Here is a 19,126-nt window from a genome sequence, read left to right as displayed (position 1 = left end):
GCAGGGACGCGTCTTCCGGATCAGACCCCAGCGCCCAAGTCCGGGGGACCCGCTGTCCGGGAGTTCCCGGAAGTGACTGGGCCGAAGGCTTCCGGCGCTATTCGGGGAAAATGTCTGTGGTCGCGGCGTTCCCCGCTCTGACACGGGTGAGACTAGCAATGTTGTAGGGTCCCGAGCGGGTGGCAGCGATGGCCGTCTCGTCATCCTCCGCGTCACGGAGACCGCCGGGAAGGCCCAGCTGCCAAATAGCTCAGGGCAAGGGCAGGCACAGGGGGATACCGATCTATAGCCTAGGAGATTCGGGTCGCTTCCACTCTTTCGTGAGCCCACTGTGTGAACGAAAGAATTGCAGGACCCAATTCGCATGTCACCAATATCTGAATCACCAGTTTAACCGGACCGCACCTCGTGGCCCCTGCCCCGTGTTAAGTCTTCCCTAATGTCTATTTTGTGATTTCACATAGTGTCTTAACAGTTTCCTGCTCTTCTCTAAATTGGGAGGTGGGGGGTGTGACCATTTCATCTCTGTATCCTCACGAGTTAAGACAGGCAGGTGACTGAAATAGAAACCATATTGTAATAATTTTAAGGGTTTATAAAGAAAGGCGAGACTATTTCTACTGGGAGAATCTCTAGAAAGAACGTGTGCTACAGTTAGAACTAGGCTACTGTCCTAGCTGCAATTACTATTTCGGTGATATTGGACAGTTACTTAACCATTTTGAGCCTGGGTTTCCTTGACAAAATTGAAACAGTAGCAGCATAATTTGGGGGATTAAATGAGATCTCATGCACCCAAGCATCTAGTAAGTTTGAGTGAATGCCAGTGATGGTAGTCATTGATATTATAAGGATGTTTATGGTTTATTTGTTTCAGATACTTACTCTGACAAGTCCCAGGCTGGTGTCTCCTTTGGGCAATGTGACATCATTTAGACGCTTTTACAGAGGTGACAGCCCAGCAGATTCTCAAAAGGACATGATTGAAATCCCCTTGCCTCCCTGGCAGGAGCGAACTGATGAGTCCATAGAAACCAAAAGAGCCCGCCTACTCTATGAAAGCAGAAAGAGGGGAATGTTGGAAAACTGCATTCTCCTTAGGTAGGGGAGTAAGTGTCTTAGTGTCACTTCTTTTTGACCAGAGGCAGCTTTTTTAACCCCTTTCTCTTTCTCATTTTAGCCTCTTTGCTAAAGAATATCTGCACCAAATGACAGAGAAACAGCTGAACCTCTATGATCGCCTGATTAATGAGCCCAGTAATGACTGGGATATTTACTACTGGGCCACAGGTACTGGGCATGACAAGCAAAACGATGTGAAAATAGGATGAGTTGGGCAGGTGTCTAGAATTGTATCCTGGGCTGCTGCTTTTCTTTTGTTTTTTATTTATACAATGGACACACAACCCAGGCACTCTTCTGATTTTCCCAAAGTGTGTGAAATTTGTTTTCAGAATTCTTTGTTTGCTTCTGTTTACCTTAAGCAAAAAGAGAGTGTATTAGTCAGTGTTCCCTAGGGAAGCAGAATCAACAAGAGATATCTATCAATAGTATGAGTTTTTGTAAGAGTCTCTTACGTGACTATGAGGATGCACAAGTCCAGGTTCCGCAGGCAGGTTGCAACCAGGGGCTCTGATGAAAGTCCAGTGAAGGTTCTTGACGAGTTCTGGGAGACGTTGGCTGTCCAAAGATGAGCTGGGAAATTCTCCCTGCTGGAATCACATCCCCTTTTAAGGTATTCAACTGATTGGATAAAGCATCACTCATTGCTGATGGCAATCTCCCCTGTTGATGTAGATGTAAGCAGCTATCTATGCAGTAAAGTCACTGGTGACTAAAGTCCACAAATGTCCTTGAATTACAGTTAGCCCGGTGCTTGCTTGACCAAACAGCTGGGCACAGTTACCTGGCTGAGCTGACACATTAGCCTAACCATCACAGAGAGTTTAGTGAAAGGTGTGGGTAGCTCACAGCATCAAAGGGAAGGCTGAAGAAGAACCAAGCTGGCAATGGGCTGGAACCAGTTAGCTCTGTACATCTGCAGAGCAAAAATTCTTCAGTAGTCTTTCTCTGGCACTGTCTTTGCAAGGAATGAATTCTAGTTGCGTATAGTTAAGATTGGTTAAAGTTATAAGTAAAAAAAAAAAATCAAAATGATAATGGCCTAAACAAGATGGAATTATATTTCTCTTTTTCATAATAGAAGTCCAAAGTAGGCAGTTCAAAGCTCATAGAGGGGCCCAAAAAGTCATGAGGCCCAGGTTTCTCTTGGATTGCTTTTCCTCCATCTTCATCATGTTTCCTTTATCTCATGATCCAAGATGGCTGCTAAAGCTTTGTCAGTTATGTCCATATATTAGGAGAAAAGTGTGAAGAATGGCATACCCTTTCCTTTATGGATCCTTTACAGGAAATTGCACATTATACTTCTACTCATTTTCCATTGGCCACACTTAGCCATAAAGAAGAAATAATACAGTCTAGTCTAGGGCTATAGGCCCAACTAAGAAGTTCTGTTATCAGGGGAAAAGGGGAGAATGGATAATAGGCTATAACATCTCATCTGTTTCTCCCACACTCTAGGTCTTATGTTTTTGTGTCTCCACTTATATTTGTATCAGAAAACAGAAGCCAGTTCATAGGTTCAAAGCATGAAAAGAAATAATACAGGCTTATATAGCCACTGGAAGGCTAGGAGAATGATGGTCAGCTAACAACCATTTATGCAACAAATTTTGTAGTTCTTAAGAGCTGGTCCAGAAATTTCTGTGAATCTTAAGCTCCTAAATTGTGAAATTTTCTTTGTCTGCAAAAACAAAAGAGGTGAGTCTCAAAGACCTACCCAGAAGCTGCCTTAAACCTCTTGTTAGCCCACTTATCTGTCTACAATGCCTCCAGAGAATATTGGCCTGATTTTTTTTGCCTCCCATATCTCACATGAGTACATCTCATTGGCAGATTCTAACATGGAATTGTTTAGGAAGAGGAATTTGTATCACGTAGTCTCCTGGCTTCATTAAAAAGATTGTGGGGATGGGAAGTAGATGTGGCTCAAGTGATGAAGCTCCCATCTACCATGTGGGAGGTCTGTGGTTTGGTTCTCGGTGCCTCCTAAAGAAGACAGTGAGCTTGAGCAGTGGGCAGGCATGGCAAGCTGACACAAGATGACACGACAAGAGATACAAAAAGAAAAACACAATGAGAGATAGGACAAAGCAGGGAATGGAAGTGGCTCAAATGTTTAGGTATCCCCCTCCCACATTGTAGGTCCCGGGTTCAGTTCCTAGTGCCTCCTAAAGACACGGGAAATGAACAGACACAGCAAGTACAAACATTGAGGGGGTGAGGAGAAATAAATAATAAAAATAAATCTTTAAAAAAAAAAAAAGATTGTGGCGGATATCCAGTTAACAACAGAAAAATCTACCCAAGATAAAAACCCCTGAAGAAAAAGTCCAGATGGTTGAATTTAAGGCATATATTTTTCTCTTAGCTGTTCTACTGCAATAAGCAGACATTACCAGGGCAAGAAGGTTCTAGGGATCCTGCCGCTTATGTAGTACAAGAGCAGGAACATAGATTTACCTTCTTACCAGGACTGTATGCATTGGGAAGGCTGTTTCCCTTAAAAAAAGAAATCTAAATGCTGCTAAGAAGTGAAGGGGTTGTTTGGTGAGATGGCTCACATATATATTAGGTGTTTTTAACTCTTACAGGGAAGTTTCTTGAAAGGTATGACTTTTGGAGGGCCATTATAAAATTCAAGAATATGAGTTGCTTTTTTATAAGAACGGTGCTGTGTGATCAGGATGGGGTCACAGGTTGGACCTTTCCCTTATGGACACAGTTGGCCAAGTACTAAGAAGAAATTCCTTTCCTTCCATTCATCAAGAGTGTTTGTGTGGAAGACCACAAGATGTTCCTCTTCTCATGGTAGAAGAGAGTATTGCCTGTTTATCAGGGCACCAGAGGAAGGGAATCAGTTAATAGTACATAACCTTTCTGGTTACAGTGTAGAGAGTTGATCCTTTGGGGATGACAACTATCATTCCCCCTTCCTGATAGCACAGCAATTTTATTAAGCAAGTTTATATACAGTAGTATTCACCCTTTTTGTTGTACAGTTCTCTGTCAAATGTTTGAGTTGTGTTGCTACTACCATAGTGGAAGAATAGAATGATTCTGTCACCTCTAAAGTTTCCTTGTACGCCTTTGCAGTTGATCCCTCTTTACACACCCCATCTCTGGCAGTCACCCTTTTGTTTTTTATCTTTATAGTTTTGCCTTTCCCAGAATACCATATAAATGGAGTCACACATTATGTTATGTAGTGTTTGAGTCTGTCTGCTTTCACTATTACAGGAGTCCACAAATTATGGCCTGCTGCCTGTTTTTCACGGCCTGTGACCTAAAAATGGTTTTTACATTTTTCAGTGGTTGAAAAGAAAATGAAAAGAATACTTTGTCACACATGAAAATTTCATGAAATTCAAATTTCAAAGTCCATAAATAAAGCTTTTTGGAACACAGTCACACTTTTGTTTACATATTGTTTATGGCTGCTTTCATACTACAGTGGCAGAGTTGACTAGTTCTGACAGATTAACCTACAAAGTCTAAAATGTTTACGATCTGGCTATTTATGGAAAAAGATTGCCTATCCCTGACTTAGCTACTGCATTTGAAATTCATTCACATTGTATCACTGGTTCATTCTTTTTATTAATAATTGTTGAGTAGTATACCATTGTTTGCATATACTACAGTTTGTTTATCCATTGACCTTTTGAAGGACATTAGGGTGGCTTTAGTTTTAGGTGAGTAGGTGTAAATCTTCTCTAAATATTTGTGTACAGATTCTTGTGAACGTAAGTTTTAATTTAACTTGGGTAGATATCCAGGAGAAGGATTGCTATGGTAAGTGTATGTTTATAGCAAACTCCCAAACTATTTTCCAAATTGGCCAGACTGTTTTGCATTCCAACCAACAATGTCTAAAAGTTCCAGTTTCTCCCCTCTATGCCAGTACTTGGTATTATCAGGTTTTATTTATTTTTAAGCCCTTCTTATACCAAAGCATACTAAGCGTGTGGTATAATACAATAGTTTAAATTGGTGTGTCCCTAATTACTAATCATATTGAGCATCTTTTTAAGTATTTATTTGCCATTCATGTATTTTTGGTGACTTGTCTTTTCACACTGCCCCACTCCTTTTTAAAATTGGGTTGTTTGTTTTCTTACTGTGTTTTGATTGATCTTAATATAGTCCAGACTCAAGCCCCTTGTCAGCTATGTGTTTTGTATACTTTTTCTCCTGGTCTATGACTTACCTTTTCATTTCTTAACATTGTCATTTTTTTTTTTTTTTTTTTTACTTACTGTGCCTGTACATCTTCCTTGTTTCTTTAGGAGGCACCAGGAACTGAACCTGGGACCTCTGATGTGGGAAGGAGGCACCTAATTGCTTAAGCCACCCCCACTCCCTGCTTTGTTGTGTCTCATTATGCTTTTCTTCTTGTGTCTCTTGTTGCTTCAACTTCCTGTGCCTACCCATGGCGCCAGCTCACTGTCTTCTCTAGGAGGCATCAGGAACCAAACCAGGGGCTTCCATGTGGTAGGCGGGAGCCCATTCTGCTTCTAACATTGTCTTTCAAAGAGCAGTTTTTAATTTTGGTGAAGTAAATGTAGAAACTTTTGTTTAATAGATTATGGTTTTGGTCTTATATCTAAGAACTATTTACATAACCCATTTGCAAGGATTTTCTGTTTTCTCCTAAGAATTTTAATAGTTTTAGGTATGTTCTGTGATCCATTTTGAGTTTGTTTTTTTTTTAAATATAGCATATGGATGGGTTGAATTTTTGTTTTGTTTTGTTTTTTTCATATGTGTGAATTGTTCCAGCACCATTTGATTTGTTAAAGACTATCCTTTCTCCATTGAATTGTCTTGGCACTGCTGTTGAAAATCAGCTGACTGTATACATATAAATGTCTCTTTCTGAGCTTTATTGTGTTCCATTGATCTTTGTGTTTATCCTTTTGCCAATACCACACTGTCTGGATTATTGTAGCTTTATGGTAAGTCTTAAAATCAGGTAGTGTGAGTCCTCCAACTTTGTTCTTTTTCAAAATTTTCTTAGTTCTTATCTTAGTTTGCTAGGGGTGCCATAACAAAGTATCACAAACAAGGCAGCTTAAACAACAGGAATTTGTTCTTTCACAGTTCTGGAGTCTAGAAGTCCAAATCAGGGTGTTGGCAGGGCTATGCTTCCTCTGAATGGATATCCATGGTATTCTTTGGTTTGTGGTATATCGTAATCTCTGCCTTGGTCACATGGCTTTCTTTTCTTTCTTGATCTGTGTCCAAATTTCCTGTCCTTATAAGGGCACTGTCATATTGGATTAGGGCCCATCCTAATTCAGTTTGATCTCATTTAACTAAAAACATCTTCATAATCCTATTTCCAAATAAGATTACATTCATGCAATCAGGGGTTAGGACTTGAGCATACTTTTTTTTTTTTCTTAAGGAGGTACAGGGGATTGGACCCAGGATCTCCTACATGGGAAGCAGGCCCTCAGCCTCTTAGTTACAATCTGCTCCAATGAGAGTTGGTTTTTTGTTTGTTTTTGGAAGGTACTGGAGAGCGTACCTAGGACCTTGTACATGAGAAGCAGGCGCTCAACCACTTGAGCTACATTCACTACATATATATATATATTTTTTAATTCCATCTGGTTGTGTCATCGTCTTTTTTTTCCAGTGCTGCTTAGCTGTGCAGAGCTATATAGGCCTCGTACCTCTCCACACAGGTCTGTGATGCCTTTTTTTCTCTTTTTTTATCAGGAGGTCCCTCGGATGGAACCCGGGTCTTCCCTGTGGTAAACGGGAGCTTAGTTGCTTGAGCCACAGCCGCTTCCCTAAACATACCTTTTTGAGGGACATGATTTCAGTCCCTAACAGTTCTTTCAGTTACTTTGCTATCCCTATACATTTGGAATCAGCTACTCAATTTCGCAAAAAAAAAAAGCCCTGCCTATATTTTGTTTGGGGTTTCATTAAATCAAAAGATCAATTTGGAAATATTCTTAACAATTTAGAATCTTCCAATCTATGAATATGATATGTATCTCCATTATTTATATAGGCCTTCTTTGATTTTTTAAATCACTTTATTATCTATTGCTACATGACAGCATACTCCAAAGTTGTTAGCTGCTTAAAACAAGATACATTTATTATCTCACAGTTTCTGTACTATTGTACTATTAACTATATGCCATAGTTTACATTAGGGTTCACTGTGTTGTACAGTTCTATGGGGGGCTTTATTTTAATTTTAATTTTAGTAACACATATACAACATATATACAGCCTAAAATTTCCTTTTTTTTTTTGGGGGGTTTATTAGTTTAGGTTAACTTTTTTTTTTTTTTTTAAATATTTATTTATTATTATTATTTTTAATTACATTAAAAAATATATATGAGGTCCCATTCAACCCCACCGCCCCCGCCCCCCACTCCCCCCACAGCAACACTCTCTCCCATCATCGTGATACATCCATTGCACCTGGTAAGTTCATCTCTGAGCATCACTGCACCCCATAGTCAATGGTCCACATCATAGCCCAGACTCTCTCACGTTCCATCCAGTGGGCCCTGGGGGGATCTACAGTGTCCCGTAATTGTCCGTGAAGCACTATCCAGGACAACTCCACGTCCCGAAAACGCCTCCACATCTCATCTCTTCCTCCCGTTCCCCACACCCAGCAGCCCCCATGGCTACCGTTCCCACACCCATTCCACATTTTCTCTGTGGACATTGGATTGGTTGTGTCCATTGCACACCTATGTCAAGTGAGGGCTTAGATTCCACATGGGTACTGGATGCACTCTTCCCGCTTCTAGTTGTAGACACTCTAGGCTCCATGTTGTGGTGGTTGACCTTCTTCAACTCCATGTTAGCTGAGTGGAGTAAGTCCAATAAGTCAAAGTGTAGGAGCTGAAGTCTGTTGAGGCTCTGGGCCTGGGTGTCATATTATCAGTCCAGAGATTCAAATCCCCTACATATATCTTAAACCCAGCACCAACTACAATTCCAATAAAGTAGCATGCAAGTCTTGTGAAAAGAGATCCCCTCTGAGTCCATTTCCATCACGCAGAAACACCAGCTCCAAAGAAGGGCCATCTGTCATGGCAGTGAACCCCTTCTGCCATGACCATAGAACCCGTGGGTCTCTTTATCCCTCAAAAGAACCAATACCTGGGGTTGTATCTACCTTATCTGTCTCTTAGACTCTGTTCAGTTGTACAGAGGGGTATTCCTTCTGACAACCTTCAGACTCTTTTTTAGAGACTCACAGCCTTATAATCTCATTTCTCCTTTCCTTTTCCCCCTTACATTAGGTCAAACCGCTTCCCGAAGTCATGTTATTATATGTAGAGAGGTATATTCTGCTGTTCCGCATTGAATCTTTAATTCAAGGTCATTTTCTAGTTGCTTCTTCAGCTGGTATGTGGTAGTGATCCCTCGGTGCCAGGGAGGCTCATCCCCGGGTGTCGTGTCCCACGCTGGGGGTAAAATTTCCTTTTTAAACACATTCAAATATATAATTCAGTGCTGTTAATTGTGTTCACAGTGTTGTTCTACCTTTACCTCCATCCCTGTCTTTAAATTGGGTTTCTTGTAAACATCATACACTTAGTTGGGTCTTGCTTTTTTATTCAACCTGATAGACTCTATCTCTTCGTTACTGTGCCTAGACCATTTAGGTTAATGAATATAATGAATTATTGGTGTGGTTGGATTAAAATTTACCATCTTGACTCTTCAAGAAATGGTGCTGGAAAAACCATGCAAAAGAATGAAAGAGTGAAAGTGGATCCCTACCTCAAACTATATACAAAAGTTAATTCAAAATGGATCAACCACCTAAAATATAAGAGGTAAAACTATAAAATCCCATAGATTCTTCCCTCTGTTGTGATGACAGAGGAAACACAAGAGAACGAAGTGTCATCTGGAATGTTCCTTAATATTCTACAGTGCGCAGACCTGTGGTGGACATCTGGTGTGGGCAAGAGATGAACTTTTGTTGTTTTAGGCCTCTGAGATTTTAGAGTGTTTGTTACTACATCATGATCTACCATATTGACACAAAGGGTTTCAAAGCAACATAGAGAATGGAAGTGAAAAAGTGAAAACAAGAAAAAGGGTAAAATTTATAATAAAGATAGAATTTTCAAGAACCATTATGAACTGAACGGTTCATTAAAGGTATAAAGCAAAACTATTAGAAAAAGTATACAGGTCAATAAAGGTTTTTTTTTAAGTTACCATCTTTTAAGTTTTCATACCATCTGCTCTTTGTTCTATTTTCCTCTATTTCTGTGTGTTTCTCTTTTTTATTTTAAATATTCCTCAACTTTTTATTTTGAAAAATTTGACGAAGTTGAAATAGCAATTTCAAAATATTAATGACACCTGAATACACAAGGATTTCTGATCACAGAATGTGGCGGCCTGTGCTCTTACCTAATAAACAGACACCTCCAGGGCTACAAGAGAAGCAACCTCACCTTTGATGAGAGGCATTTTCTTCCTCTGAGAGTCTCTGTGATAACTTTTTTGTTGTTGTTTTGTGATAACTTTTTGGTGGTGCTAATGCTTTCATTCACCTCATGGCCAACTCCCACCCCTGCAAAGCAGGCAGGACAGAGACGATGCCTGTTCTACAGATGAGGTAACAGACTCAGAGGAGTCAAGTGATCTCCCAAAATCTCAAGTCAGAAAGTGACCCAGCTGAAAATGCAACCTGAGGTTTGTGGCTTCAGTTACTCAACATTCTATGGTCACTTCCTGTCCTGGATATATAATAATACCAGAGCTTCTTCTCAAAGCAGATAACACAAAGTATTTTCGTCTTATTCTCCTGATAACTGGGAGGACACACACAGAGGGTATAAGAATTTCTATCAATTGTCCCTGTTTTGAGTGCTTACTCTGTCCCAGGGACTGTGGTTGGGTTACAGAGCAAATAAGACAGGCAAGGCTTCTCCCTTTTTAGAACTCATATTCCAGCAGATTAAGGGACAACCCAAAAGCTGCCAATGAGATTTTATTTAATTTTATCTTCACTGTTGCTTTATTTATACCTGTTTTTATAAATTTTTAGTGTTTTCTGTAGAGTTTACAATATGTATCCCAACTTATTTTGAAATAATGTCAAACGTACAGTTGGAAAAACAATACAAACCCCATTCAGACATATCCACATCTAACAAGTTTAACATTATGTCACCTTTGCCATATTATTTTTTCTTTATACCTACTGAATATTTGCGAGCAGGTTACACACATCATACTTTTTGAACACGCAATACTTACACGTACATATCCTACAAACAAGGATATTCACTTATGTAGTAACCTGAAATGCAGTTATCAAGCCCAAGAAATTTAACATTGTTATAAAACTAACTTTCTATATTCCAAATGTCCCAATAATGTCCTTTTGAACATTTTCTCCATTTTTAGATCCCATCCAATTCAATGTATTGCCATTATCTCCTTTGTTTCTTTTTTTTAAATTATGGAAACAACATAAATCTTCCCATTCCAACCCCTCCCAAGCATATCATTCAGTGGGATTAACCACATTCACAATGTTGCAGTTCCCTCACTGCCATCCATTTCCATAATTTACCCTTCTTCCTAAACAGAAACCCTAAACTTATTTTTCATTAACTCCCCTGACTCCACCCCAGTAATGTGTACTCTACCTTTTCTATATATAAGTTTGCATATTGTGTATTCTCTAATATTTTCTTCGCAGTTATGGGGCTTAATTTTTAACATCCTAAATCTGTATCAATCTCATTTGTTTTGATACCAACTTCTATGATATTCACATACAGTGTCCCTATATCCCTCTGACCTCCCACCTTTACATAGTTCTTGTCACAAATTATTTATACATCATGAGTACAAAACCACTGATATATGTATCGTTGCATTTTCTGTGTATTTGTCTTTTAGATCCTGTAGGAGGTAAAAAGTGGAATTGCAAACCAAAAATACAACAGTACTGTTTTTTCTGTCTGTTTGCTTGCTTGTTTTCGTTAGGGCAGTAAAAAGAATTTATTGGGAAATGGGGAAAAGAACAGAGCTTGCTGAGAAATGGGAGAAAGGATGGAAGTGTGCACCAATATTTGGTGTGGGCTCCTCTAGGCAGAGAACGCAAGCCCTACCTTGTGTGGTCACCTTTTAAACTGTTAATTATCCCCACCCCCTGCTAATGCTAAGGGAAGGGGGCCCAGCAGTTATTGGCTACCTTACCAATGGTGAGGCCTGTTTGGAATATCCAGGGCAAAGGGGAGGTCCTGGAAAGAGTTAACTGGGACCTCAAGGTCAGGGTCAAGGTCTCAGCAGGGTCTCATGGCCATGTTTGCTGGGCCTGTCGCCTTCCCCCTTTCACTGTATTCACCTGCCTCAGCTACCCGCTCAGAGAATTCACACCCTTATTAAAAGGGTGCTGAGGGACCATGGTCATTCTGCAGCTACTTCAGCTGATCAGGGCAGTACTGACTTTTATATTTACCCACGTCATTAGCTTTACCAGGGATCTTTATTTCTTCATGTGGCCCCAATCAATTGTCTAGCATCCTTTCAACCTGAAGAAGTCCCTTTAGCATTTTTTTGGGTCAGTATACTCGTGAAGAAGTTCTCAGCTTTTGTTTATCTGGGAATGTCTTAATTCCTCCCTAATTTTTGAAAGATAATTTTGCCAGATAGAGAATTCTTGGTTGGCAGTTTTTTGCTTTCAGTGCTTTAAATTTGTCATCCCACTCTTGCTCCCTTGCCTTCATGGTTTCCTATGCAAAACTGGCACTTAGTCTTATGGAGGCTCCCTTTTATGTTATTTGTTGCTTCTGTCTTGCAGTTTCCAGAATTCTTTATCTTTGGCATTCAACAGTTTGATTATAACATGGCACGATGTGGGTCTATTTGGATTTATCCTGTTGGAGTTTGCTGAGCATCTTGGTTGTGTATCTTCATGTCTTTAATTAAATTTGGGAAGTTTTCGGCCACTATTTCTCTGAGTATTCTTTGTCCCTTTTTCTTATTCTCCTTCTGGTACTCCCACTGTGCATATATTGGTACACTTGGGTGTGACCCAAAGGTTCCTCAGGCTCTGTTCACATTTCTTCATTCTCCTTTCTGTTCCTCAGACTGGATATTTCAATGGTATTATCTTCTAATTCACTGATGCTTCTGCCAATTCTAATCTGCTGTTGAACCCCTCTAGGGAATTTTTAATTTCTGTTGCTATGATTTTCACCTGTGTTTTGCTCCTTTTCATAATTTCCTTCTTTCTTAGTGTTCTCTTTGTGTTCATCTGTCATTTTCCTGGCTTCCTTTAGCTCTTTGTCCATGTTTTCCTTTAGTTCTTTGAGCATATGTAGGACATTTTTAAAAAGTCTTTGGGGGAAGCAGATGTGGCTCAAGTGATAGAGCTTCTGTCTGCCATATGGGAGGACCTGGGTTCAATCTCTGGGGCCTCCTGGTGAAAAAGAAGAGAAAGCATGCCTACATGGCAAGCCAGTGCCTGCATGAGTGCCTGCGTAGTAAGCCAGTTCCCTACACAAGAGAGCCACGCAGCAAGATGGTGATGCGTCAAAAGACAGACAATGGGAGAGTCAAGGTGAAGCGCAGGAGAAACCAAGAACTGAGGTGGCACGATTGACAGAACCTCTCTCCCCATCAGAGGTCTCCAGGGTCGAATCCTGGTGAATCCTAGAGGAGAGAAAATGAAAAGAGAAGACAACATAGACAGCAAAAACAGCAAGGCGGGAGGAGGGAAAGGAAGGAAAATAAATAAATAAATCTTTTTTAAAAAAAGTATTTGGAATGTCCCAGGTCTTGTCCTCCTTATTGATGGTTTCTAATGCTATAATCTTCTTTATCTGGGCCATCACTTCCTGTTTCTTTGTATGTTTTGTAATCTTTTGTTGAAACCTGGACATTTTGATGTTTTAATGTGTTATTGTTGGAATTTATACTGTTATAAATGCTTGGAACATTCAAGGCATCTGTTCCTTTAGCTCGTATCTAGCTGATGTTTTTTTATGACAGCTTTCCTTGTATGACAGGAGCTAACAAAAAAAAGGGGGTGGTAGTAGGAAAAAACACCTTTCCCATTCTTTCCAGGTTGACCTGTGCAAGTATTCTCTTTCTGAACTTATCCATATAAAAAGTTTAGAATATAGCTCAAAAGCAAAGCTTAGGGCCTCCCTGGACCTTTCTGTACATATGTCTTGTCTTGGGCATGTTTGTTTGGCCTTAGGAATTCCTCAACTTTTGGAGTTAAGAAGGACCCCTCTTCCCTGGGAAAAACCTTCCTTAGGGTCCTGGGCACTGTGCTGTATGTCCAACAGTCAGCAGTCCCTTGCCCCAGGCAGCACAACTTGACTCCTCTCCCACAGTTTTCTGTAGGAGAGCTGTGTGCCACCTTCACAAAGGATAAGTTCTGGGACAGTGAGTCCCTCAGACCACAACAAGTTGGGCTAGACATACTGTTCCCAGTATGTGCATGAAAACTACTCTGTTCCCTCTGGAACTGGGACCAGGGTTCTGTACTGGGAGTTTGGCCTGGCTCCTTGATGAGCCAGTGAGGGGTGTTTAAGAGGCCAGTCAGTGTTCCATGAGATCCCCCTGCTTTTTTTTTTTATTCCCCCCACTTTGTGGCTTGCTTGCTGTCTACTCTCTGTGTCCATTTGCTGTGCGTTCTTCTGTGTGTGTGTATTTTTTTTAAATTTATATCCTCCTCCCCCTGCAGCTTGCTTGTCTGCTCCCTGTGTCCATTTGCTGCATGCTCTTCTGTGTTTTTTAACTTGTCTCCCTTTTTTGTTGTGTCACCTTGCTGAGTCAGCTCTACACTTGCAGACAGGGCGGCACTCCATGGCACTAGTGGGCCAGCGGCTCTCCACAACATGCAAGTGAGCCTGCCTTCACAAGGAGGCCCCGGGACGAGAACCCAGGGCCTCCCATATGGTAGATGGGAGCCCAGCTGATTGAGCCACAGCCGCTTCCCAATCCCCCTGCTTGTATGTAGTCTTTTTCTTTATTCAGTGCGCCCCCTATTACTGCAATCCATTAACTGTTTTCTGGAACTTGGAGAAAGATGTTGCAATATCTGTCTTTAATTAATCGCAATTTATCTCTACTGCTTTGTGTATAATGTAAGAACTTCAAACAGTATACTTCAATTTCTCCCTCCAATCTTTTGTGCTATTTTTGTCATATTTTTTAACATTTACCTGTGTAATAAACCCATAATAATTATTGTTTTTGCTTTGAATATTCAGTTATCTTTAGAGTGATTTAAAATAAGGGAAATAATACAAAATGTATTTTATATTTACTTTCATTTTAACCATTTCTGGAGCTCTTCATTTCTTTAGTAGATCCATATTTCTGTCTGGAAACATATTCCTTCTGCCTGAGGAACTTCCTTTAACCTTTCTTGTAGTGCAAATCTACTGTTATGAATTCTCTCAGCTTTTGTTTGTCTGAAAAAGTCTGTTCATTTTTGAAAGATTTTTAGTCTAAATAGAATTACAGGTTCATAGTTTTTTTCCCAGCACTTTAAATGGACATGCTTATTTTTGTAGACCGTTAGTTGGGGGTTTCAAATCAGTCTCATCAGGGGTTGAAATGAGTTTGGCTTTTGTTGTTGCTTTGGTTTTCAGTGTACCACCAGCTTCAGATTTCTCTAGTGGGTTCCAATAAGAGATGCTTTTCTGTGTTCCATTGTATGTAATGTATATTTTTGTTCTGTTTTCAAGATTTTCTGTTTATCTCTGATTTTAGCTGTTTAATATGATGTTTCTAGGTGTTTGTTGTTTTTTGGTTTTTATTCTGCTTAGAATTCTCTGAGCATGTTGGATCTGTATTTTTATATCTTTCATTATTGTTAAAAAATTCTCAACCATTATCTCTACAAATATTTCTGCTGCCTTCTTCTCTCCCTCTCCTTCTGGAGTTCCAGTTGTACATAAATAAGACAGTTTAATATTATTCCATAGCTTTTAGGGTCTCCATTTATTTTTTCTCTCTGTGTAAGTGTGAATATTTGTACTGATGATTATCAGTTGACCTATCTTTCAGTTCACTAATTATTTCCTTGATGGTGTCAGATCTCAGGATTAGCCTTTTGAAAGCATTCTGCATATCAATTACTATATTTTTATTTCTGGCATTTCCATTTTTTTCCTTTGAACACTGATTTTTAAAAATTGATACATATTAATAAAGCATACAGTCCATCCACAGTGTATAATCGATGATATTTGGTATAATCATATAGTTATATATTAATCACTTCAATCATTATTCGACCATTTTCATTATTTCAATAATAATAAATAAATTTATCTCCTCTCAATCTCTCCATGCTTTCCCTACTGTACATAGCTGCTATTTCTGGCTATTCTTACACATTTTTAAAAGAAGTTTTATTGAGATATATTCACATATCATACAATCTATCTGAAGTGTAAATCAATGGCTTTTTTTCTCTTCTTTTTTTTAGACAGTAGTAGGGATTGATCCCGGGACCTCGTACATGCAAAGCTGGCATTCAACCACTGAGCTACACCTGCTTCTCAACCAGTGGCTTTTAGTATCTGGCATTTCCATTTGACTTTTATAGTTTCTAGCTCTCTACTGGAATTCCTTTTCTGTTCATACATGTTGTCTACTTTTTCCACTAGCGCCTTTAACATATTAGTCATAGTTATTTAAAATTCTTTTCCTGATAGTTCTAACATGTAGGTCATCTCTGAGTCTGCTTTTGTTGATTGCTTTGTTCCTTCAAAGAGTGTTAGTTTGTCTTTTGTTTGTGTTTTTTGCATATGTGTATCATAATTTTTTACTGAATGGTAGACATCATAGACAAGACGGTAAAGCCTGGATAAGTGATATTTATTCCCAGAAATGTGCATATTTCTTATGCTAGGTATTAATGTGGGAGATTTGGTCAGTCTAGTCAGGAAATGAGCTGGGGCTGGATTTTGTTTTGCTTTGGCTACCTTCAGTCTACCATCAACTTCAAATTCCTCTGGTGCTACCATGTGCTTATAGTGGAGCCTGATTTGCCAGCGTGTTTCTCAGTGTTGCTGTTCCACCCTCAGCGTTCAGCCTTCCCTGACTTTGCCTCAGAGAGACTCTCTCCATGCTCTTTCCCTCTCCAAGAGGCAAATTCTTATTGCTTTTTCTCTGTGCTCATTGACTGTGGGAAAAGAGAAGGTTATGAAGGTGTTCTCTGTTATCTTGGACCAGCCTCCGTCTTCTTCAATAGGCTGTGACCCTGGACTTTGAGGCTGGGTCTTTACTGGGCCTCTTTATCAGCAGTAAGACACCTCTAATGGTCTAGTCTCAGGATAGTTTTCCGCCCTCCCAAGGGGGGAGTGGGTTTTTTATTTTACCCTTTTTCTAAATGCATCCTCACTTGTACCCTGGGGAAGATAGGCTTTGCCAGCTTCTCTCAGTTGCTTGAGGAGAAGGGTCTGAGCTGGGCTTTATGCCTTTTTGTTTGTTTGTGCAGCAGCTGCTCCCCTCCTCCGGAACCCCATCACTGAGGCAGGCCTTCAGCCTCTTGCTCTGCACCCAGCCTTCTCATGAGCATGCATGTGCGTAGTACAGGCTCGTGGAGAAGAACCTGTGAGTGGTGCCAATTCCCCTTGTGTCTGTGGCTCCCAGGGAGTTTACATTCTCAGGCTTGCCTGCACTTGGCTCTTAGGAGTTTGTTAAAAAACTTTTAGCTGAGATCTTCTTCATTTTTATGGTACCCAGTGTCTCTTCTGTCTGTATCCTGTCACAGGTGAGCGAGTGCTCATACCCGGTTTCTCCTTGGAGGGGCCTCTCTTTCCTTAGATTCTATTCTGTTTTGGTTGCCCTGTGACCCCAGCTCTCTGATGAATTTAAGAAAAGTTGTAATATTTGTAGTTTATCTGGCCTCTTCTTATTAGAGTGTGCCTGTGGGTGATGTTCTTTCCAACTTTCACATCCTAGGGGGAAACTGACATCTCCTTGATATTACTTTGATCCTTATAGAAAACAAACAAACAAAAGCCAGAGTACCCGACTAGATGCTGGGCCTGTACTATTTGTTTGAGGGGAATTTGATTTTTTTTTTTTTTTTTTTTTGAGGAATATCCCCTCCTAGATTTGTATGTAGTCTTGATAGGAGGGTTATACCAGAGCATATTACCCAAGCTTTGCGAGTGGGAGGCTTTGCTTGTGGCTTGAATCTCAAGGGAGTGTGTCAAAAGTGGCAGGGTTGGAGGTAAGCAGTATACTGCCAGGCTCCTGCCGCTCGACCAACGTTGGCACTCTCATTCCCTTGCTCTCCGATGCAGTTGTTTCCTGTCTTATTTCTCCAGGTTCATGTCAATTTTGTGAGCCTCTATTTTCCTTCCAATCAATTTCTTTTTGCTTAGGTTTATGGAGTTACTGTCTGTCATTTACATCCAAGGAACTCTGAACTGATAAAGGAAGTAGACCTTTTGCCTCAGGAAATTTATAGACTAGAAGGGGCAACACAATACGTGGAAAACAATTGAAATGCCAAATGCAAAGCAAAATAGTGTGGCCAAGATTGTACAGGCCAGGGGTGGATAAACTTGTTTGTAAAGGCCCTATTTTAGGCTTGCGGCGTTGCAGTATCTGTAGCAAAGGCTCAGCTCTACTGTTGTAGCACAAAAGCAGCCGTGGTCAATATGTGAATGGGTGTCGCTGTGTTCCAATAAAAAACAAAACTGTCTACCCGTGCAGGCTGCCATAGTTTGTCAGCCCCTTATAGTCTAATTTAATCATGTGTGTTTAGAAAAAAAATGGGGAAGATCTGTGTGTCCACCTGTGGTTCTTGACTGTGGACAGAAGTTCAAGTGTCCAGCCCCATGTAATTGTGCATTGACTGTGACATAATTCTTTTTGCCCATTCTCCTCTTGCAGATGCAAAACCAGCTCCGGAAGTATTTGAAAATGAAATCCTGGCGCTGCTGAAAGACTTTACTAAAAACAAAAACAAAGAACAGAGACTGTGGGCCCCAGATCTCGAATACCTCTTTGAAAAGCCACGTTGAGCTGTGCACGGCAGCTTGCCGTGGAGGCTCGGCCCGGGGTCCCCAGCTGCTTACGATGGCTAAGCCTTGGCTTCCTGCCGCTCCTTAGACTCTCAGCCCACCTAGACCATTGGTCCTCCTGCCTCAAAAAATGGACCTACCTCTCTCCCAGGACATGTAAAGCTCAGTGTGATTGATTCTAAAACTTTTTGTTCAGTCTGAGTCTCAAAAGTTGTCTGTGTTGCCCACACTCCGATCTGGCAGCCTTCTCTGGCCCTCCTCCGCCACCGGAGGGCACTCCAGGGAAAGCCACTGGGCTAGCTCACGGCCTCAGCCAGAAGCAGGCTCAGGGAAGACAGGCAGCCCGCTGCTGTCTGGAAGGCGTGTCCACACCCAGGCTTTAGTTAAGTGAACCCTCCCCTTTCAACCCCGTGCAGTTCTCTCCACCAAGGGAAGCTGACCCAAGTCCCCTGAGCTGAGTCCCTCAAAGGCACCACAGGCTGAATGAAGGTGGCACGCAGGAATGATACGGGCCCAGAGCTTAAGAGACAACATCCCCATCATCAGATTTTCTTTAAAATGTTTACTTTGTCCATTGAAAGATAATTTAATATTAGGGATTATTGAAAAAATAAAATTCACAACTTCCCAACTCTCCCACAGGTAGTCTATTTTCATAAAACTCATAGCCATGTTTATAGAGTTCTGAAGGTCACAATCATAGGCTTTATTTACATGTAGCACCATAGCAAACTTGTCCCGTGTTTCTGCAGTCCTCACAATTATTTTAGTTGACACAGTAATAGCAAGAAGTAATATGTTAGAATAGTTAATTGGAAGTCTCGCTCTAGGCCTGGAAGACTTCTCTGTGCCTAGTGGTCTCACCAGAGGGGATAAAGCCATAATCCAGTCAAAACAGGTGGTCACTGAGGCTGGGCTGGGAGCATCAACAGGTGTTGACCAGAAGAAGGAGGGCCAGAGCTGGTAGGCATACG

General features: G+C 40.7%; 1 protein-coding gene across 1 annotated transcript; it reads left to right on the top strand.

Moving 5' to 3' along the window:
- The first annotated feature begins 12 nt into the window (after positions 1–12).
- Positions 13–18,788, top strand: SDHAF2 (succinate dehydrogenase complex assembly factor 2). The gene is made up of 4 exons (XM_004469344.5): positions 13–146; positions 878–1,101; positions 1,181–1,290; positions 18,022–18,788. Exons 1-4 carry the CDS (start codon positions 111–113, stop codon positions 18,150–18,152), a joined length of 501 nt encoding a protein of 166 aa, XP_004469401.1. The 5' UTR covers positions 13–110; the 3' UTR covers positions 18,153–18,788.
- The last annotated feature ends 338 nt before the right edge of the window (positions 18,789–19,126 follow it).

The sequence above is a fragment of the Dasypus novemcinctus genome, chromosome 10 (genome assembly GCF_030445035.2).
Source record: "Dasypus novemcinctus isolate mDasNov1 chromosome 10, mDasNov1.1.hap2, whole genome shotgun sequence".
Lineage (NCBI taxonomy): Eukaryota > Metazoa > Chordata > Mammalia > Cingulata > Dasypodidae > Dasypus > Dasypus novemcinctus.
The sequence above is the reverse complement of the archived record's forward strand: the minus strand, read 5'-3'. Positions and strand labels throughout refer to the sequence as shown.

Bases quoted from the DNA above. Each gene is read 5' to 3' on its own strand.
- SDHAF2 (XM_004469344.5), top strand. From the start codon at position 111: ATGTCTGTGGTCGCGGCGTTCCCCGCTCTGACACGG. The intron at 147-877 runs GTGAGACTAGCA...TATTTGTTTCAG, and splicing joins CGTTCCCCGCTCTGACACGG to ATACTTACTCTGACAAGTCC. The intron at 1,291-18,021 runs GTACTGGGCATG...CTCCTCTTGCAG, and splicing joins TATTTACTACTGGGCCACAG to ATGCAAAACCAGCTCCGGAA.